This window comes from Lissotriton helveticus, chromosome 10 (genome assembly GCF_964261635.1).
Source record: "Lissotriton helveticus chromosome 10, aLisHel1.1, whole genome shotgun sequence".
Lineage (NCBI taxonomy): Eukaryota > Metazoa > Chordata > Amphibia > Caudata > Salamandridae > Lissotriton > Lissotriton helveticus.
The window spans coordinates 708,951,321-708,974,606 of NC_136071.1; the positions used below are offsets into that span (position 1 = coordinate 708,951,321).

The following is a 23,286-nucleotide window of genomic DNA, read 5'->3' on the forward strand; positions in this document are numbered from 1 at the left end:
GCTATTTGAGAAATTCCTGTGCTGTGAAGAGAGGGGTACGCGGGGTTGTATTCTGCCCCCCCCCCCCTGCTGTTCACGCTCTACATAAACAAGTTAGGGGACTATTTAATAGCCAGCTGTAAAGACATCCCCAGGGTTCGTGTCAAGATGATCCCTGCACTCTATATGCAGATGACACGCTCCTGCTTGCTAGAACCGCAGTGGGCCTCCAATTACTTTTAGATGGTTTTATAGTTTTCATGGACTCTCTAGACCAGTCCACACATTTTACAAAATCACACACCTTGTACATAGGCCCTCAAAAGCCCCTAAAGGTCAAATGTTATTGCAAAGGGGCTGAACTAACCAAAGTCCCAACCTTCCCTTATTTGGTGGTACTTTTTGATGAGTGCAGGTCTTGGCGTGCACAAATTATGCAAAAAAGAATACTCTTAACTAGAGCAACAGGGGGGCTACACTTAATTTTGCTAAAAGATTAGGATCAAAACCATTCCCCGCCCTGATGAAGATATATAAAGAAAAGTGCATCCCTATGGCAACCTATTTGGGGTTACAAGGAAGGAAAGGACATTCAGGGAACCGAGGACAAGATTATGCGTAGGTTTTTGGCAGTCCTGCACACTACCCCAGCATTTATATTACATGAACAATTAGGGGTGGGCTATATTTCGGTTCTGATAGCGGTAGCCCCTTGTTGCGTTGGCTGAGAGTTTGGGCTAGTCCCATTCCTAATTTAAACCAACTAATAATCACTGATTGTGTAGCGCTGGATGGAGCTGTGCACATCCCTTGGTTAAAGTATGTAATGGATCTGATAAAATGGCTCGACTGCCCAGACCTATACCGTAGCCCTAAATCCTTGGGTAAATCAACAATCAGAACCATTAAACAACAGTTCCTGGACAATCGCCGGGGACTTAGGGAAGAAAAGGAGTTAGCAAAACCCACCGTGAGAAGATATGTTACATTACCCCTGTACAACCATGTTCAACCATATCTACTCGTCGTTAGTAACGCCTTTCATCGCTTTGTGCTAACCAGATTCCGATTGCATTTGGTTCCCTGGATTTCGGCTGTTCCCCAAGGTTTTACAAAACCTGGTACCCTAAAACCTTGTTATAGCGTCAATTTCTCTGAGCAAGATACCTTACATTTTATTTTTTTCTGTGACTACTATTTATCGTTTCGCAAAAGGTTTATATTTCCATTACCTAGAGATTGTGATTTTACCCAAGTCAGGCCTGTTATGTTGGTACCTCCAAATGCTATCTTCCCCTATGGTCTGTTTTGGGGTTGCAAGTTTTTTAACAGGAGACATTGGGCTCAGGAAAAAGTTTTTTATAGAAGCCATCTGTTTTCGCCTGTTTTGTTTCTAGGGCCCATCTCACGCTTATATTGGATTTTTTACGATACCCTGTCTATTGCACTTGGCCTTAGCACTTTGCACTTTATATGATGCCTTCTGTCTCATTTTACAATTTGAATTTTGTTATTTTATTGATATTAAGAATGTTCCTATTTTAATCTTTTTTAAAGGTTTTAAAGTTTGTTGATGAAATATATCTTTTTAACATGTTCACTTTTATTACATTGAGTTGCTGAATAAAGTACCTTTTTTATTGATTGATTGACAGAATTCTTTTATCTCAGAAAATTTTCTCAGGGTTCAAGAGATGTCCCCTCCCAAATAAAACACAGGTTTTCAACCAAGTAGTACTGTCATTGGCAGATATTGGGGACTGATGCGCATGATATCTGTCTCTGGGGTTTCTGCTTCAAGCATGACATTGCGTCGTGTGACAGCTCTGTGACTATGAGCCATAAGGCCATCTGCGAATGCAAAGCCAAACCTGCCACCACGGAACTCTGAAGGAAGTTGAATAAGACTTGCTCCCAGTCAAGGGTGCAGATGTGATTTTGCTCCTGAGGCAGAGCTTGTGATTGATAGTCCTCAAAGTCATGAAGCTCTGGTAAGCCCAATAAAGGCAAAGAACATTAGAAGTCCAAACCCCGTTCTCCTTCGTCCTGCCAGTTCCACCGCTCTGAGTCATGTGATGCCCAGGATTTCTCCGCAGCGTGGAGACGTTTGACCAATTCTGATCATGCTCTGAGGTGCCCCAATTTTACCTCGGCTTCGGCTACACCACAGCAGCTTCAGTAGCTGAGGTTTCTCTTGGACCAGATCTTTGGTACCGATCCGAATCCCTCTGGAGCACCTTCGGACTCTAGATTGCCTCCCGTCAGAATACTCTTGATTGATCCGACCTTGAATAGAGTGGGCCATATCTTGCACTTGGCTCTGCCCTCCCTGGCCCCAGCGATGTGACCTCACCTTCTTCCGCCAGGTCACAGAAAACAGGCCTTTACTCATAGTCAGATCCTGAAATATTCCAACAATTAGATTACAATAACCCAGATGATGATCTTGAAGATATTTACAGTCGTTTCTATGATTTATAAAATTCCAGTGGCCTGGCTTCCTCTCCAGACATTAACCTTTCCTCAACTAATCCTGCAGTTGTCACATAGGGGGGTCTGCCTCCTTCACAACTGTAATCAAAAGAGCAGCAGAAATCTTAGACCTCAACTTACCAACCAGGGACGTCAAAAGAAATGTTTTGACTTAGGTCCTTAACACAGGACAGACAAGTCAGGAACCTCTTCTACCCTTTAATAAGGCTCTTAAGTACTAATGGACTCCTGTGCAAAACCAGGATCTTGCTCACAAGTCAACAGGTAGGTAGCAAGGCTGCATAGGTCCGCCCCTGGAGATGGAGATTTCCTCTTGCAACTTCTCACTCTGTAAAATCTAGTAGTGCAGGCATCCACAAACAGAATACTTCTAAATGCATTTCCAATCACCCTGCCTGGTTGAGGACACATTTGTCAAACGCATCTTGTCCTCTACTGTCCTCGCCCTGTCATCATTCAACACCAGTTACCTCCTGGGAAGGCACTAGTACGCATGGTGTGATAGTGGTGGACATCTTGACTGCCATTTCTGAGAATACTCAGCCACACTCCATTTTATATACTCAGGTCTGGACACTACTGACTGTCTGGGTAGGGAGGTCAGGATCATTATGGTGCTTAGGTGCCATGCTTGGATTTCCTGCACTGGTTTCTCCAGTGATCTTCAGAAAACTTTAATGCACATATCCTTTGATGGCTTTTTGGAGCGAACGTTGGCTCGGCATTGGAAAGGTTTAAACAGAGCAAGCCACTGCATACTCTCTAAGCCTAGCTCCACCCATTTTGCAATTCCCTAAGCCACACTGACACCTTTCGAGGCCCAGGGGCAGCTATCTACCCAGACACCAACCTTCCCGACCTGCAGCAGCAGCGATTCCCTTTAAGTCATCCTCTGCAGCGCACGATTGACCAGTGGGAGGCTGCATCACCTTTCACCTCCCCAGGTGAATGAGCATCACATTTGGCCAATGGATGCTTCAAATTGGAGAACACAGTTACTCCCTTCCGTACCTGTATCACCCCTCCCCCCCCCCGACATACCTTCCACACCACAAAACCTTCCGGAGGGCCACCTGTCTATATTCCGAGGGGAAGTTCAGACTCTCTTGGCCAAAGGTGTCATATCGAGGGTGCTAGGATCAGAGATTGGGAACGACTGTTACTCCTATTTCCTGATGCAGAATAAGGACGTAGGCCTTTCTTCAATCCTCGATCTTTGCCCTCTGAACTTCTTCCCCTGGAAGGGAAACGTTCAAGATGCTTGCTCTGGCCCAAGTTCTTTCTGCCTTGGATCAAGGAGACTGGATGATGGTTTCGCAAGACGCTTATTGACTCACCCCTTTGGTTTCGCAAGACGCTTAATGACTCGCCCCCTATCTGCAGTTTCAGGTAGGCCAGGAACACTTTCAGTTCTCCGTTCTCACTTTTGGCCATACCATGGCACCTTGAGTGTTCGCAAAGTTGTGATGGTGGTTGTTGCAGCCCATCTATGGAGGATGAAACTAGCAGTCTTCCCCTACCTTGATTACTGCCTACTGAAGGCTGCCACTCATCTCCAGTAGTCATAACCCTCCCCCAGACGACGGCCGACCAGTTCAGATCGTTGGGTTTTTTCAGTAACATGGCAAAGTCACAACGGACTCCTACACTGTGCCTTCCCTTCATCGTAGCCATTGCAGATACAGTGCTTTTCTAGTTATTTCCTCTGCCTCAGTGAGTCCAGGACATTGGGTCTGTAATCCTGATGTTTCGTCCCTTGATCTGGGTCTCGCTGAGAGATGGTTTTTGACCTCCTGCTTGTGGTCCATGGTAGATGGCACATGCGGGCACTGCAGTTAGATCTGAAGTACCAGTGGCTCAGCACCAAGGAAATCTGTCCGATTCCATCAAAGTGTCAGCGACTGCGAGGGATCTGAAGTGGTGGCTGCTTGACCACACATGCCCTGGTGGCAGACCCCCATCCCGTCCAGAGCTAATGATTGTGATGGATGCAATGTTGCTAAGTTTGAGAAGGCATCTGGGAGAGGTGGATATAGGAGGGCTCTGGTCTCTGGCGGAAAACTCCCTCCACATTAACCTCATGGAGATGTGAGTGGATCGCTTTGCGCTGAAGGTATTCCTCTCGACCATTAAAGGGAAATGGGTGTACAGGTTCTCACGGACAACACTACTGCCATGTGATAGTGAAAGAAACAGGGTGGGGTCACGTTTCGAGTCCTCTGGCAGAGGCTCTAGGTCTTTGGAAGTGGCTGAACGCTCAGGGCATTTAGCTGATTACCCAGCACCTGGCAGGATCTTCAGATGGCAGGGCAGACAAACTCCGCCACATTGCCCAACAGTTCATGAAGGGCAGTTACAATCAAAGGGCGCAGAGGGCATCTTCCCACGACGGTGAGGACTGTGCATTCATATATTCTCCACCACAAAGAACTGGCAGTGTTGAAGCTTTTGCGCACTGGAGTTCCCAAGACAGTTCTACCTCAGAGAAGCCTTCAGTCTCAACTAGGGCTCTGGACTCCTATATGCAGTTAAACCCCTACCCCTCATGCCTAGAGGGTTGAAAAAGGTTAAGAGAGATCGAATCCAAGTCATCCTACTGGCACTGGACTGGATGAGGAGAGTTGGCTACCCAGAACTTCAGGCCATGAGCATTTGTCCTCTGATCCAGCTTCCCCCACGTTTAGAACTCTTGTTGCAGCAGGGCGTCCCAGGGCTGCATCTCAGCCTGCACCTTCATATGTGTAGAATGAACGGCAGTAGTTAATGGCTTACGATCTCCCAAACTGAAGTGCAGCCAGACATCCTTCCACGAAAACTATATATGCTGGACGCTGGGCGATATTTGTTGACTTTTGTTCTTCCCATGGAATTCAGCCTTTACAGACAAAGTTATCTGACATTCTCTGGTTTGTCTTTCCATAGCCCAGCAGGACTTTATTGTGCCTACTGTTAAGGGTTACCTTTTGGCTCTTTTGCATTTTTTGAGTTTGGTACATCAGCCATCTCTTTTCATATCACCTGTTGTGATGTGTTTCCTGAAGGGCTGGTCCATATGCTCGCGCTAACACCTTTTGGATTTCCGCAGTGAACTATAATTTGGCTCTCGCATACCTGATGTGCACTCCTTTTGTGCCCATGCGCAGCTGCTCTCTAAGTCTACTCGCCATAAAAAGCTGTTTTCTTCATTGCCATAACTTCTGCCCAGCGAGTGAGTGAACTGCGGGCCTTGTCTGTCCAGCAGCCATACACATCCTACTTTCGAGGCAAGCTGGTTCTCCAGACAAAAGCGGCATTCTTGTGGATGGCAGTGACACCCTTCCACACGTCAATCCGTCAACTTGCCAGCTTTCTTTTCCTTGCCTCACCCATCCAAGGAGAAGGGACAGCTTCATTGGCTTGATCCCAAGAGGGCCTTCAGTTTTTACATCGGTCAGACTAGAAACCATCAATTGGACGGGCAATATTTAGTGGGATTCTCTGTAGCAAAGAAGGAGAAAGCTGTACTAAAAAGAATATCCACTCCCTATAGATTGTAGTATTCACAAAATCTGCTACGGGCCTTCAAAGAAACAACCCCCAGAATGTTTGCATGCTTATTCCACCAGAGCAAGCGTTGGTACCACTGCTCTAGGGTGGGGTGTACCTGTCTGGGACATCTGCCAAGCTACTAGGTGGATATCCTTCCAGACATTCACAAAACACTACTGCCTAGATAGCCAAGACTGGCGGGATGGGCATTTCACCCTATCTGTCCTGCAGGATTTCCTGGTTGAGGCATTCAACAGAACCACTACCTGAGGAGATACTGCTTTGGTATCTATTCACAAGGTGGGACACTGCACACTGGCAAATTCTGACTTCTAAGTGCTTCATGTCTGACGGTGTGGACCGGGATCAGAAAGAAACTGATGTCTGTCTACAGACATGGTACGGTTATAGTGGCCGATATTCCATCCGGGGCGGGACTGAACAAACGTGGAGCCGCATAATGCCGCCTACTGACGCACGAGAGAATTGCTATTGAAAGATCTCTGGATCCAGTCTGGTGCCTGGGGTTAAGATGAGGAATCTGTGGTTAGATAGTCTCTACCAAAAAAGGTAGTTTGAGCAGTTAAGTGAGCGTGCATGTAAATCTTTTTCTTTGAAGGTTGAAACTTCTAACCCATAGCCCCAGCCTCTATTGAGGGTAAACAAGTTCTATCAGATAATTACTGAAATTTTCAAAACGTCACCTTGGCTGAAATCGAGGACCTTTTGATGTTTCCTGCTTGGGATGAAGAAAGTGAGCACACTTTACTGACAGTTTAAACTTTGTTGCCCAGAGTAGCCATACTCTATCAGGGTATGAGGATACGTTTGTACCACATCCTCCTAATCTTAGTCACCCACTTTTTGACTATTAGGGCTGGCACCCATGGGAGTGGAGTGAAAATATTGGGGAATCGAACTGTAGCTGACCTCAGCAGTCTCTCAAATTCACATGGGTTTGATTTTAGTAGCCCTAAGCTGCTTGTGGAAATTGCATCAGCTGCTGAGTGGGCCAAGGCATTTTGGCAATAAGTTGTTAGTGGACTTGTTAATGATGTGAGAGACCATGAGAGCCATTAGTACACTGGCCATGTGGCAAGGCATTTCTTGATGTGGAAAAGGATAAATACATATAAGAGTATGAAATATATGCTGAAAAGCCCTAATTAATTTCAGTTGTGCACATAGAATCCCTAAAAGATGATTCACTGCTTGACCCGTAATGAGGTGCTAAGGAGACATAGGCTTATTAAATTAGAAAACCACCTTAGATACCATCTTGCGTGGAGATAGTTGGTTTATGCCACCCTATGACATATTAGACATAATCAAAATAAGCTTTGTGAGCATCACTCCGTAAGTGCTGGTACTTGATTTCTTAGCAACTTCGATTCTTCTGTTAGAGAAAACTATCATGAACTTTGGCTTGTGAATTCATTACATGAATTTTTGTACTGCCCTTCTGTAGGGTGCATGCCTATTTAGGTCGAGCCTGGGCAGCGCATGCGCTGCTCTGCTAGCAGCCTGTATTCAGTTGGGTACTTCAAGCTCCGCCCATTCCCACCCCATCTTTTCAATTTGCTCCTGTTACTGTCCTTTCTAAATTTTTGTATTTGATTCATTAAATAGGCTTAGTAGTCCCTCCTTGGTACCGCCTCGTCTTCATTTATAACCTCCCTTGAGGACTGGACTTTTTACTTGTGTTGGTACATGGTCTGCTTTATCTAGTTTGTGAGCACTATTTTCTTTAAAGATTTCCCCCTATTCCACCCAGGATGTGCTTTCCTACAACACAGCACGCTGCCCGCTTTTATATTTTAATTAGTAATGGCGATCCACTTTATTGTACTTGTCAGCATGGTCCGCTTTAACTTTAGCTGCCACGCTGCGAAAAAAAATGTTCTATTGAAAGCGCCCCATACCATGCTTTCACTTTAATAGTGGCCACACCCCTTTCTTTAGATGCTACTCGCCCTATTCATGTTGCAGCAAGCCACGTCTAAAAAAGAGGTTCTGCAGCCATTAAGTTGAAAGCACGGCATGGGGCGCTTTTACAAAAAAAAAACTTGTGAACTCGCAAACCAATGTTTTTGTTTTTTTATAAAAGCACCCCCATGTAGTGCTTACACTTTAATGGTGGCCTTGCCCCTTTCTTTAAACGGCGCTCGCTGTTACCTGAATATGGAGAGCAGCGTCTAAAGAAAACGGCACAGCCACCATTAAAGTGGTCTCGCATTTGCGAGAATTTGAACTAGTGACATTAGAAATGCTTATGCTTTTTGTCTCCATGTTTTTAATTCCACGCGATATGTTCCCTATTCTTACTCTAGAAACGAATGGCCGTCGAAAAAGAAAGACCATTTTCCCTAACCTGACATTCCATTTAAATACTTAAACCTGTGTTGTTCGTAATACTGAGATCCGAGTTATCTTTCCAATGAGGCCCTAACTGAGAAAGCACTTCAAAAGCAAATTAATATTTCTGTGAAAGTTACAAATGTAATTTCATTCCTGTCACATTTTAGTGACCTTTTGTGCCAACGTGTCTCTATTGGAGGAAGGCATTCTTGCTTGCTGATTAAAACTGTCATTTGAAACCATTTTATTATCCAAGATAGTGAAATTAAATTTGACACGGAGAGCCACTAGAAACAGAATTGCTGATTCAGTACATGAAATGTGTATCTGGAGAAGTGCAAAGGTAAAACTAGAATAAAAGTGGATGTTGGTAAAAATAAATTACTTATGCTGCTTTTTAAGAGGCTTTTTTTATTGCTTAGTTTAAACCGGTGGTTCAGTCTGAAAGCACTCGATGAAAAACATGGACACAAAACTATTGGCTCAAACCTTCGTTAAGAAGCTACTCGGAGTGATGGTCTGCCTGGTTCATGAAGAAATATGCAGCTTCATTCAGGGGTGCTGCACACTTCTGAACCTCAGACGATTAAACCAAATGTTACATGCCACAGAGCAGTCTGAGATCAACGATTCACTGGTAGCACTAGACATCAATAACATCGTTTGATACTCTAGATTGGGACTATATCCTGACACTACAAGAGAAGTTTGGGTTCTGGCCCAGGTTGTATTATACTGCTGTACACTACCCTATTTCTTGGGTATGGTCCGGAGACATTGTATCACATTAATGGACTATAGAGATGAGCGCTAGGCATGGATGCCCTTTATCTTCTGACCGTCGAACCCTTGGCAGTTAGGCTAAGAGATGTGTTATGCAAATAAGGAATAAGGATAGGTGACACAGTGCACACATTGTCATGTATGCCAAACAGTGTTAACACATTTAAAAATTACAAAACAATGAAGTAATACTATTACAAAATGTCTTGCGTTATACCACATAATCTGGCTTTTCTTGCCACATAATTTGACCCTCACCTGCCACATAATTTGTCCCTCCCCTGCTGTATAATTCCAGTGGCCCTGTTTATGCCAAGTACATCAGCAACGTCGGCTATAAAAAATCCATGCCTTTAGTTCATGCCAAGAGGCAAGCAACCCTTCCCTATTTAAGGCTTTGTCTGGTGTAGAATTGGGTTGTTGGTAAGGATGATGTGGCAGTGACAGGTGTGGGATGGGTAGTTTAAATATTGATGTAAAGTAGAGTCGAGGCTAAACTTCCCAATACAGGAAATAGGAATGGGGCAGAACTGGGGAAGTGGAACACATGATAGTTTTTTTTTAGGCTCACCTCTCTAACGATAGATAGCATCTATCTAGTTTTAAGGTATATGTGAAATGGTAGTGTTCTACCAGCAAGAAATGTGGCAGTGCGGATGTGGAGGTGGGCATTCATTGTCTGCCTGGCATTCTTCTGTAGGTGTCACAAATACCTATATCAGGTTAAAAGGTGCCCCTGCTGTTCCATTAAAATTGTAAGTCCTGTTGGTAAGCCTCTTCCTGCATCCAAGCTAAGTAGCATTGATGGTGTTCAAAAAGCCATTATCAGGAGTTAGGGCTAGTCAGCAGTAATCCGTTATTCAGGCCCTTTGCAATAATTTTAAAATAAATAAACTCTGACAGGGAAGAGAGTGGAGGTTGTGGAGGATGGGTTGCTTGGCCTGTGATAGGGGTGGAGCTTAGAGTGTGCACAAATCTACCTCACAAAACATTTAACTCTTGTTATTTAAGCAATGATTTGGTGCCTTGCCAGTAGTAAATTCTATAAATCTGGAGGAAAATTGGAGGGTGCAAATAAGGCTTAGAAGATCAAAGAGCTCTGCAGTGAGGAACTTTCACTATGTAAGTCAGTCCCTGAACCAGAGTACTTTTTAGGTCGCACCATCCAGATAGCCCAAGCTGTCTGGTTGCAAACAATCTGTTGTGGGCTTACCAAAAACTTACAGTGGGCTTAAAATCCACCCATTGCTTACCATTGGTTGACTTTGTCTCTCTTTTTTGTTACCGTCTCACTCATTTGGCTCGCTTTGTCTCATCTTGTTTGTCCCTCCCCTGGAGCATACCCACTGTCTCCTTTTGGTTGGCTACTTGTATTCTTCCTCATCTCACTTTTAGGGAGCTGCTTATTTCTTTTTGGTTAAGAACTCCTAGAGTGAACGTGTATTCCAGCTGTCTTTCTCATGTGCTTTTGGTGCCCCTTACCCCAAAAGTTGCTTTGTCTCGCCAATATCCTTCTCTCCCCCCACAAGCACTTGTTTTGCTCTTTCGTCCGTGTGCTACGTTTTGAAAGAGCGCTTTTGCGATACTTGTTATAATTAATCACTCTGTCTCAGATCGGTAAATAAACAAACAAGCATTTGCAATGCAATATGTCTCTCATTTGCGAGAGCTATTGGCGTTGTAAATAAAAATGTCTTTTCCCCGTGTGTTTTGGTTTGGAGTGGTGTGAATTATATGGGTTGTATTGGAATTGTGAGTGAAATTGTATGTGTATAGTATATTTGTGTAGTGGGAATATATATCATTGTGAATAGATGGGGTGAGAGATGCACAGAATAGATCGTAAGGAAGATAGCGAGGGATAGTTAGTTTGTGCAGGGAATGAACCCCAGATAGAGCAGAAAGAGTGTGTGAGAAAACAAGAAAGAAGAGGAGAGAAGGCCACAGACACACAAAGCATGGGTTTGAGGGACGTAAATATTGAAAAGGCACTGGATAGAAACTGCTTAAAAACATGAAGTGAACCAATATGAGAGAGGCGGGAAGAGTGTGTGAGAGAGTGAGAGAGGTTTGAGAGAGTACGAGAGAGAGAGAGACAAGTTGGAGGTGCAACAAGAGGGGGGACTGAGGTGACTTAGTGCACAGAGCAAAGAGGTACAGGAAGGTAGCATGTGTGAGCAGGGAGTATAAAGAGGAGAGTGGGAGTGTGAGGGAGGGATGAAAGGTATAAAAAGTGTAACTGCTAGATGAGATGGAGTAGTGGGAGTGTGAGGGAGAGATGATCTGTTTGGTGGCAGTGTGAGGTAGAGATGGGTTGTATTGGGATTGTTTGCTGTGGAATTGTGTGATGTGGAGTTGTGTAGTGGACACATGTGGTATGGTGTGTTTTAGAATTATGTGGATAGTAGTTAAATGGCATTAACTTGTTGAAAATATGTAGAGTGATTGTATGTCATGGAGGTTAAAATGTGTAATGGTATTGTGTGTTGTGGAGTGGCATGTTGTGGATTTGAATTATGTGGTGTGCTGTTAAATTTTGTGGCATATTGTGGAAATTTGTGTTGTACATTGGAGGCGTATTAGGTATTCTGAATGTTGCAGAAGGCATGAGTCGACCTGCATTCTGAGTACCTTTTTGAATTTAGGAGGCAACAAAAAAGGCAACTAGGCATCTCAGAAACTGACAGATGTTATAATGACAAAACTCAACCAACCCGACATGGAGGTAGGTCACTGTTAATGCATTAGGACGGAGCGTAATGGATTCCCCCGCACCTCCAACAGTGAGAGAGTGTCCTGCGCTTCCTATACTCGAGGGGGGCCCCTTTCGTCCTCCGCTTGTGTTTGCTGTATGCAGTGTGACGAACAGACACTGTTCCTAAAACAATCTGATGTTTGGTGCGCAGAGCGCTGACTTGCAGAACTTCTCAATGCTTGAACCGTTAATAAAACAAGTACACATGATTTCTAGAGAGCATAAAAAATGAGTGTGAGAAGCAAAGGAAAACAGGAACAAAATATGAATTTATAGGAAAAAGTCTTTAGTGCAAGTCTCCGGTTGCGATTTAAGTTCACTGCGTTTAATGCTTTAGACAGTTAGCAGACAGAAAGATCCACAGCAAGAACCACAAAGGCGAGTTTAATACAAATGTACCAGGTAGACTTTTGATGTGAAATAGAGTATGTAATGTTAAGACCATGGGCCATATGTATCAACACTTTTCTCCATAGACACAGAATGGGCAAAACCCTTTGATACATCTGGCCCCATATCCCGTACTCCACATTGTGTCGTATACAGGCAGAGGGAAAAGAATTACGGGCAGATTTAAGAGAGGAACCCACACTAAATTTAAACTGTGTAAGATAAGGCCCATAGAGACGATTAACAGTGTTGACTCCCAAAGTGGCCAAAATGCTGAGAGATAAATCGCAGCATCCGTAAAGCGGTGCCACGCTAATTAAGTCAACCAAAACATGACCCTGTCACCCTTGTCTGAAACTGGCATCAAAAATGTAGTCCAATATGGGGTAGTACAATAGAGATTGTGCCAGCTTTCTTTTGAAAAGAGCCCTTTTGAAGAATTACCCAAAAGATTAGTATGGGAGTAAAGATTGCTGTGCTAGGGCTGGGCGTGAAATGCATTGACCTGGGGTGCAGAGTGTGCAGAACTGCCTCTGGAGGTGGTCACGGCCCAGAAAGTAGGGCTCCCGGTCCGCGCCTTGACTCCTGCAACAGGGGCTTGCAGCAACTCATTGTGGGAGTAGGCTCCTGGTGCCCTTTGATCCGGGGTCTGGATAGAAGCAGCAGAGCTGTGTGTAGTGCGCTTGCAAGCGAGATGGAAGGGAGAGAGTGTTCGCAAAATATGAGAATTTGCATGATTTACTTGGGATGATAAGACCTATATTGAAACACAAACATTTAAAGAAACAACTTACTTTCCGTCAACCCGGTACATGCCTTTTTTGAGAGTTGTCTGCCAGTGATACCTTCACTCTAAGCACAGAAGTAGGCGCCTGCTTTGGGCCGGGGGGGGGGGAGGGGTGGTGGTGGTGGGTAGAGGGATGACTACTTATTGCACGATGATCGGGAATCACTTAAGTCTATGCCTGATTGTGCCATGGGGTGTACTTCTGAGTACACACTCAATAGGAGCATGCAAATGCTTTTTGAAGCACGCCAAAAATTGCAATCAGAATGAAGTCTAAGTCCCTTTTCCAAGCCAATAATTATTTGAATGCCATCTTAAAAAAAATAAAAAAAAATAAACGCTACCTTTTCCAGCCACAAAACAAAATAACCCCAAGAATCCTGTCGTACATGAAGGGTGTGTCTACAAGTGGCCGTTGTGAAAACAAGGGGGTTTAGCATTGCGGTTTGGGACGGCGGCATACGGCAGTGCTCCATGACATGAAAAGCACTCGTAAAGGAATAATAAAAAGAAAAAGAAGCAGCAACAGGCGGAAAGTGATGGACAGAAAAGCGACGGGTGGAAAGCAATGTTAAAAAAAAAGCTGTCTCCACGCCGAATGAAGAGACGAGACGCTGTGGGCGTGCATATCTCTTGCACGGGCAGGCACGGTGAGCAGGAGAGAGGGAGGGAACAGAACATGCCTTCCTTCCAATGAGAAGCACACATTTTTGACCCACGCCAATCAGAAGCATGATTGGCGCTTCCGCCCTGCTTTCGAAGCAAAATCGACGACAATAGTACTCACTAAGCTAAGCGAGACCTAAAAAGGCCCTTTGTAGGCATAAACAAGCTTGTTGAATGCTTGCATGTGCCTACAAAATAACACAGCAGCCGCATTCTTGTCTATATTTATATTTCTTTTAATAGCCAAGCTGCACAGCTGCCGTAATGAGGTACAGCATGGCTAAAAAGCATTGGCAAAGAAAATAATGCTTTAAGCGAGTCCTATTGGCTTTGGCAATGCTTGTTATTTGAAGAAGTTGTACTAAAATGCTTTGTATTCTTGTGGTCAATACAACACAAAAAGAACTTGCTAAAATGTATGTCATAATGTCATTTAAATGTTGGCTACAGCGGGCAAAGCGAGTAATGTATCTTGCTATGATTTCATTCTTTTGTGTTTTAATTTACAGCAACATTTGTGAAACCCTTTAACGAGTCTAAGCTAAGTTCTGTGTTGTATTTTGATAGAATTGTCTGTTGAGGACAAAGCAGCATTAATGGAATTTGAGGAGCAGCAGAGGCATCGTAAATATAATCGTTTTGGCGGAAAAAGAGGAGGCCATGCAAGAAGAGGTGGTGCTGCACAGTTCCGTGCAGTAGGAGGGGATCAGAGGAAAGATAATGAAAGAACAAGAGATAATAGACATCCTTTGTTATCCTCACAACCTTCTGTTGCGGTAACTATAAATAATTCTTCATACGTACCTGTTAATACTGTTTGTTTTTGGAAATCCTAGTATTCACTATTAGATTGACCATATAAAAAAATTTGCGTAGGAAGCAATATCTGAATATATATTCACATAGCCATTTGTTTTGACTTTTGAAAATGTAACCTATTTTTTACCAAGTTTGACTAAAACATTTCAAATGTACAGCGTAAGCAGCAACATAGCAAACTTTCTTAATGCAAAGAACAGCTACTGGAAATATAGCACCAGCAGTGCAAGGTATTGTATCATACACGCTTACCAAGAAGTAGTGCGTCACAGGCCAAAGCAGTGCATGCTTCCACCACATACACAGAAACATAACATACGAAGCAACACATGCTTTCTTGCGCACATAGGATAGACATATCAAGTGCAGTTACATTGAAATGCATATTCCCGTGCTTAAAATTCAATATGGAAAACATTCTCCAAAACGTCAACTTGAATAAATGGCATGTGGCAGGTCGCCATTGTAGCAATAGGATTAATAGATGGGTTGTATTAAAAGCTCAAGGCCATACAGAGAGCATCTTAAACTAGACTGGCAGAGGGAGCAGCGGTGTCATTGTTCAGGACTACTGGTTTTCCTGCACCAAATATCGGGACTATGCTACTGGATGGCCCCAAAAAAAGTTTCTTTCACTCCCCTCCTAAATCGAGTTGCTTACAAGCCTTGTGTGAGAAATGCGCAGGTAGTGTGCATGTTTTTTTCCACGTTGTGAAATGAAGAAAGGGGTGACCATGTTGGATGACGTGTATGTGGTTGAACATTAGCTTCCTATCCTTCTATGGTGGGTATAATAGTCAGCTCTTCAGTGTACTTAGTAATCCACTTATTGAAATTTGAGTTGTCTATTGACCGATGAGGGTCCCCATTAAATGTACCCTGCTCAGTGAAACACCACACCCATTCCCCTTTTCATGTGCTGCTTTCAGAAGCTTTGCAATGGTGTTTTTCTGATTGTATGAGATTAGAGACATCGAGTATAGAGAATTTATTCTGATTTTGAACCATTTAATGGGCGTGGGCGGAGACTACTTGCAGCTGAAGCCCGTGAGAACCAATGATTAATGGACGTGATACATGGCTCCCTGGTTGGAAAAAGGCTTCAATCATGCAAAGCAACACTTTGGTTGGGCCAGGCTTTTTTTAATCTATTCCTCAAATTTATCTAAATACTGGTCCCATCACTGAGACCGGTTGGATCCTAAATTGGTCTTAAATTAAACGGTTTTGATTATATACTGACTACCGGATTTCCAGCAGCCACCTACAATTTGTGCTTTCTGGACAACATCAGAAGCGCTACCTGTTTGACATGGCTGAGGGTCTTGCTGTTTGAGTGGTGGTTGTTCAAGTGAAAAACTTTTTCTACACTTATTCCTGTTAACTCAGCAACTGAGGCTCATCCGATAATGTATTCTGATTTGCACGTGGAGTCAGACTATTGAAGTAGAGTTTGCTAAATTTTATTTGTCTGGCATTTTTGTCCCATTGATAGACTGTGTTTACAGGTAACTATATTAAAATCAACAAATCTCAAAGATAGCTGTGAACTTGTGAACACTGCCTCATAATAGAACATTTGTCAGAGGGATAAATGTTATTAAAAAACCTAATGCTAAGTGCATAAACACCATAAAACATTTAATGTTATATCTTTGTACCTGAAAGATGAGTTACCTTCGGATTGTCACTGGGCATCTTTGGCCACTTGACCTACTTGTTAATAAATTGTACATTCTGCTTTAAAGATGTACTTTAAAGATGTAGCATGGACGTGATATTGAGTTGATATGGTTTTATTTATTGTCGAATATTGTACATCTTTCTGAGCTATAACACCTCCTAGACAAAGTGCTTAAAAACCACTGATGAGTCAAGGCCCAGATGTTTCGAAGCCATTTGGCTATCGCCAATCTAGTGATTTGCAAAATAACAGTTTGCCAAAGCAAAATGGCTTTTTGTTCAGTACTAGACACATTTTGCAATTCGGTATAAAGGTTTTACCAAATCGTAACACGGCTTTAGAAACAGTTTCTGAATCAACCAATTTGGAAGAGGCATGCTAAGAGTGTCCCTTCCAAATTGCAATTCCTTTAAGGAAAACTTATTGTATTTAAAATAAAAAATACAAAGAAATTTCTTTAAAGGCAATCACAGATATGGTGGTCTACTAACTGAGCAGGCCACTTCCTGTGATGGCTCCAGTCCGTGTTAAATACAGTTTGTGACCTACTTCATGCATGTTAATGAGGTTGGTCAAATTGCAACCCACTCAGGATCTTTATTGTGTGAACCGACCTAATCGTACATAGCGTACGAAGCTAAAATATTGGTGAAATAAAGGACACCAGTAATAAACTGCATTACTGATACAGTATACTTTACATTAACCACTGCCTGTCCCATTGCCTTAATAAAAGGACTCACCTCTGCTTTTGCCGAGCACACCATTTTGTAAAAATTGAATTGCAGTAATTATCCCAAAGTCAAGATGTAACTGTTTGTGAATCAGATAGATCTGGTAATTAGTACTAGCAGTACGTAGAAGGACTTGCTGGAACATTAAGAATGTTTTGTGGGCAAAACAATCTGTACAATTAAATACAGCATCTTAGTAAAACAACTATTGGGGTTACTGAGAGGGTGTGGTGGGTGTTTGTAGATGACTGCACGTGTTTTTGATCGCATGAACAGATAGCAGCCCATTTAGTGTTGAAAGGAAAGATTCAGCACGTAGTTTATGCCACCCTTCCATCCTCAGAGTTGTGAGAAACTAGGTAAATATTTACCACACCCAGTAAATACCCTGCGGTGGGTGAGCTGTTTAGCAGGTGATGTAAACACCTCGCATTCCAATAAAGTGTCTTGAGGCATGACTTGCACTTGTGGTATTTATTACACCAAAATCTGCATGTTTTAATATGTTTTGGGGCACTCTCAACCGATATAATTCACAATTTTTTATTGGTGAAATGTTTGAGGGTAGTAATAATTATTGCACTACTCAATTCCCATTCCATCCACATCCACAAATTTCAGTTTGTGCAGTGATTGAAATGTACCCCCTAATCAGGCCCTAAATTATGAAGGCTGAAAACTCCAGTGAATTTTTTCCCCAAAACTTGTATACAAATTGCAGTTTTCCCAGAGCATTTGTTCCTCCGGAGCGGTGGTGGGCTAGGAGCATTGGTTTGATGCTGTGGGGTGACGATGGGGATAGGGGGTGGGGATTTTGATCACATATTTCCACCCGCACATTTCATCATACTGAAATGTTTGTTCCTTAGAGAAAATGTTTTAAATAGCTATTTGTAGCGCAGAGGTGTTTTTTTTTTAATGAAGCATCCGCCTTTTTGTTTAGATAGCAACCAACTTTCAGCCTTTTGTTAAGAGGTTGAAATCACTTTAGTTTAATACATTAGCTTACTGACTTGCAACTGTTTTGCAATATAATTTTCTGATTTGATATGTCGACTCAATATTACATCCTCCTCAGGTGGGTTAACTGAGTACCATTACATGGTAATAGTAATCCCTGTATGTGCATTTCATGCAAATGTAAGAAGTGCAGTATAAAACCCTACAGCACAAAATGTCCAACGTAATTATCGTACATCAAGATTGTTGGACCTTTAAGGCTTTAATAGCTGTTATTGGGTCCCATATGAAAACATAAGAAGCTTCAGTTAACAAGTGCTGCTGCAAAGACCTTATGCTATAGCTCCTGGTTAAAATTCCTTTAGTGTACTGAAATACTTTGAGGCAGTTGTTGATGAGTGATCCTGTGCAGGGACTTAAACCTTGAATTGACCAGTTGTGCATTTGTTTTAGTTACATGTTCGACGTTTAAGATTTTCATGTGGAGATTTTATGTCTGGTTATAAGCATGACATGGAAGTATGTAGGAACTCCACAGGATTTTTCGTTGTTAGATTAATTTAATGCCCTGAATTGTGGAACTTAAAAAATAGCACACTTTTTTGATGCAGGCATAAGTGGCAGCGTCCGAATCAGGCCTAGGGATTTAATCCAGTCTCTAGATTCAAGTCATCTAGTCGCTAATCACAATTTCCCCGTTATCAGATTTTGTAAATTCATTGCATGTTTTAAGTGATATCCTTTTCTACCAAAATCGGAAGAATACTGAAACTTTCTTGCCAGGATTGTAAAAAAAAAACAAAAACCTGCAACTGTTTACATATTTTCCTTTTTTTTCCCTTCAGCAACCGATACGAAGCCTTTTCCAGCCACAACCGATACAGCCTCTGCTACCTATGACACGCCCACGCCACACAACTCCTTTACATCCTAAAACAGAATCTCCAAGAGTGAACAAGACCAATTCCACATCCTCTCAACCCAAAAATATACATATTAATCCACACTTCAAAGGCTCTGTTGTAACTCCTGTGCAAGGTAGGAAATATTTTGCGTCATGTACTGACATTCTATTTGGGTGGTCTATGTTGTTAAAATCAGTGTAATTTTGAGATGTTAGTTTTTTTAGCTGATAATTTATTTCCGATATTTCTTGAAAATGTCAAGAGCAGTAGATGTAGTTAAACTTAAATTCTCAATTGCCTAGCCTTTTGACTTAACATTTTTTTTAGAAAGAACCACATTTATAGGCAAATCGCTATATCTCCTCACTAAAAATGAATCTGTTAAAATTTGTTAAGAATAAATTGATGGTGTCACTATGCCTTAAGATAGTTCACTAGGCTCAGTGCCTGACAAGAGGCCGGCAGGTCATGTGTTTGAGTCCTGTCCAGATCCAGAGTTGCTCCAATGTGTAAAATAAGTAAGCTTTATGTATGGCCTACCAGCTGCCCAGACACCTAAAGGTGGTTGGCCCTCGAAGGGCCATCGTACATACTTTATGGGATTAGATTGTACACTGCCATCTCTTGTCCAGTTTGAAGCTCTTCAATTATGCAGAGCATAACTGAAGAGTAATGTACAGTGTACTTGTTTGTACTTATTGTGCTGCCCTCTACATCTCTGAAGTCATTTCACTCACGTTTCTCTCTTCCTATACCTTTCAGGCACATTATAGTGGCCTTTTTATCAATGTAAGTGTCAGTGCTCCAAATGAGGTTTTAAAATGGAAGTATCATGCTGCCTACTTTAGGAATGTAGTAAAATTATGTTGGTCTTCTAGGGGAGTCAATAGCCATAAGCATTAGAATATTATTAATAAACCTTTTACCAGACTCAAGCATTTCTGTAAATCGTAAAAGAGAGCTTTCAGGTAAAAAACAGTCTTTATTGAAGAGAAAAAACTGCAAGGAAATGCAAAGACATTCTTAGTGAATAGGCTGCATTAAAAGCATAACAAGTGTAATTCTGGCTCTGTGCCTTTTAGATATCCAGGACCTCCTTTATCCCATCATGCCCCAAAGGTAACATGTCAGTTTTTTCCAGTTCCTTCAGTGAGGATCCTGGAGCACTGAGCTCTGTTTTTTGCTTTTTTGTCAGAAATTGTTTCTCGGGATTAATATTTTATGCTTCACTCAATGTCTTTTTACACCTAGAGAGAGGAACAATACTTTTTTTACTGGAATTTTAGTTTTTTCCTGTCAGAAATGCCCTCTTTTTTTGCCAGTTATCCTGCTTGTGGCAAAAAGAAGGATCCGACTGACTCTCATTCAGTCTGTATACTTTGCTTTCCTGATACTCATCAGCCAGATTCTTGCCACCATTGTAAGTAACTCGCCAGAAGAACTCTTAAAGATAGAGACAGAATCCAACTTCATGGTCTTCAAGAGAGGAAGAAAACTTTAGGAGGACATCCTCCAGCTACTTCCAAAGATTCCTTTCTGCACTAAGCTCCTTCCATAGACAGATCACTTAGCAGGCGTGAAAAAGGCAGAGCAAGATCAACTTCTAGCAGTAGAAAAATACCAATTATTTCCCTGTCGGCGTCTGGATCAATGTTGAGAGTGCCTCAGACTTCAAAGCAGTCTTCGCCTGCAATACAACTGGCGAAACGACAACCAACGTCAAGATACTCAACTCCAACAAAATCTCCTTAGACTGTGAAGAAGCAGCCGAAACTCACGTAGTCAGGAGTTCATTCATCTTCAACTAAAGACAAGTCTCAGTCGACGACACACATGACATCGAGCCAAGTACACACTCCATCGACGATCGATAATTCTCGTTCAACATATAAGCATCTTGTGACGAAGACTACGCTGACTGGTTCTCACCTTTGTTCTACCTTGAAGCACACTTCGCTGACGCAGCCCCCCCATCGACTGCAACCAGGCACCGTTCAACATCGAGGTACATGTCTCTGTCGAGAGCAGCTAGGAACCGTCAGGCGTTGAGACACATCTCCATTAGCAGCAACCCAGCCCCACTTGACACCGAGACAGACGTGTCTGGCAGCGACCCACCTCGCATATAGGCACTGAGCAGCTCCGTCACAAGCGACAAGCCACCAATCTATGTTGAAACAGACACTTACGCAATCTCTGCTGACTGCAAGGAGAGGCTGTTCGACATCCTGGCCCAATTCCTCGCCGTCCACATTACCTCACCATTTGACATCGAGACAGCATTCTTCAGCATATAAGCATACACAGCAAGGGTCTCGGGGTAGAGCGTCAGTTGCCTCTTTAGGTTCCTCCTCTCACTCCTCTGCACTCGGGCAAAGATCCCTTCATCAATCAGAGCCTCCTATTAACCTTTCTCCCCTGGTGGCTGAGGAGTGTACGCAACTGGCCTTTTCCTCAAGGTCCAAACTCTCAAGGAGTCCAGTATCCTCTAGCTCATCTACCAGAGGCCAGCTCTCCTAGACCCCAACAAGTTCCAAAGTACCTAGAGAAACCACTCCTCAACGTCCAACTTGCTCAAGAACAAGGAGTAGATCTCGAGGCAGGGCCAGACCACGATCTCCAATGCCTACCTGAAGATCTCAGAGGTCTCACTCATGCCACCGGGCACGTAGATCCCTGACATGATCTACATCCGCTAGCTCATCGAAGAGGGACTATAAACTAACACATACACCAATCATAGTATCTTCCATAGATTACATCAACCTATTTAATAAGGTGCTGGTCAGTGGAGCGACCGAGTTGAACATTGGTATTCCACTGCCCGTTGCAAACTCATCAGTCATTTTTTTAGATCTTGCATCATAGGTCCTCTTCAAGACCATTACTTAACTTGGTTTCAGGTCTGATCCAGCCAGTTATGGTAAATTTTCTAACACCAGCCTCCCTTTGTGCAGCTCCACCAAGAATTTCAATGAAGTATAAGGTTATAGACTAAGATCCTTTATTCCTATTACTCGACCCTCCACCTGACTCAGTCATTACAGCCGCTGCCAAGAAAACATATTCAGTTGCAGTGTCTTCATCCGTCCCACCTGACAAGGATAGTAAACCTATAGATTCCTTGGGCCGTGCAATGTGTGACATCTCTGCCTCATTCATGAAGGTGTCCATCGTTGTGGCATTACTAGGACGCTACAATAGATCACTCTTGGCTACCCTCACCAGGTTCTCAGAAGAGCTCCCCAGAGAAGTAAGACACAACTTTGAGAAGATCCTGCAAGAAGGTCTAGCCGCTAACCAAATAATCATCGCAGCGGCAGATGGCTCTAGCCTGGCAGCCCTGGCTAATCCCATGGGATATGTGCAAGTCTCATCATGGCTTCGCCTGACTGGCCTCAGACTAGAAGTGCAGAAGCGCATTTTAAATCTTCTTTCACAGGCAATTCATTATTTGGATCATACACATAATGAAAGGGCAAAAATGAAGTCTGAATTGGACACACTCAAGTCTGTTGGCTTGGAAAAGTAAAAAAAAAACGAAGGTATTATGACAAGCATCCGTTCCATGAGAGGGTTCAACACAATGCTGTCTCTGCCCCCCTGATGTGTGTCTAGAGCCAGAGCTGGGAATTGAATGGGGGTGTTGTGCACTTCTAAAGTTGTTTGAAGGTACCTCCAGAACAAAGACATTTGGAGTATAAGTACAGGGGCTGTGACCCTATGATTTTAGAAATTGTGTAGACTTGTAAACAGACGTTGCTTGCTCTACAGACTGCACCTGGCCTCTGAGGAATCTGTGTTAACAACGCTGGGTGGTGGCTCTTTGGTGACGCGGCAGTGGTGATATCCGGGCCGACAAGGGAGGCACCAGCCTGGCCATCCGCTAGACCAGGGAAGACACACTCACCCCTTTCTTGAAGTACCAAGCATCCTGGACCAGGGCAAGGAGGCTTTCAAGGAGCCTGCCTCAGCAAAAGGGGTAAACCCAAGGGTGGATAAAAAATATAAACTCTCAACAAAAGACCCTAAATACATTCAGTTAAACACAGTGCCAAATTCCTTCATTTTCACCATGGCAAGAAGGGGCAACGCCCATTCCTCCAATGGTCCACCTCCAGAGAGAGAAAGCAAAAGAATGGACATGGTAGGGAGAAAGATGGAGAAAGAAGCAGCAACACAATGGTGCACTGCTTGCTCTAATTCTCTCCTCAACAGGTATTGCCACCAACATTGGGATGACATCGAAGAACTGATGATCAAACTCCCAGAGGAGGATAGAAAGAGGGCAAAATCCATCACTCTGGAGTGAAAGAACATTGCGAAAACCTGCCTGAAATCAGCCCTAGACGCAGCTGATACAGCCAGCAGACAAATGTGCACAGGCACAGCGCTGAGAAGGCACACCTGGCTCCGAATATTCGGCTTCAAGCAAGAGGTCCAAA

General features: G+C 43.2%; 1 protein-coding gene across 4 annotated transcripts in view; it reads left to right on the forward strand.

Annotated features, from left to right (window-relative positions):
• The window catches only part of RBM33 (RNA binding motif protein 33), a 667,388-nt gene that overhangs the window by 258,344 nt on the left and 385,758 nt on the right, over positions 1–23,286 (forward strand). For all 4 annotated transcript variants that reach the window (XR_013601648.1, XR_013601647.1, XM_078663257.1 and 1 more), the window contains exons 8-9: positions 14,307–14,515; positions 18,782–18,974. Coding sequence is in view for 2 of the 4 variants with exons in the window: in XM_078663257.1 (XP_078519383.1) it covers positions 14,307–14,515; positions 18,782–18,974 (402 nt within the window). In the remaining 2 variants the exon portion in view is untranslated. The remainder of the gene's footprint in view (positions 1–14,306; positions 14,516–18,781; positions 18,975–23,286) is intronic.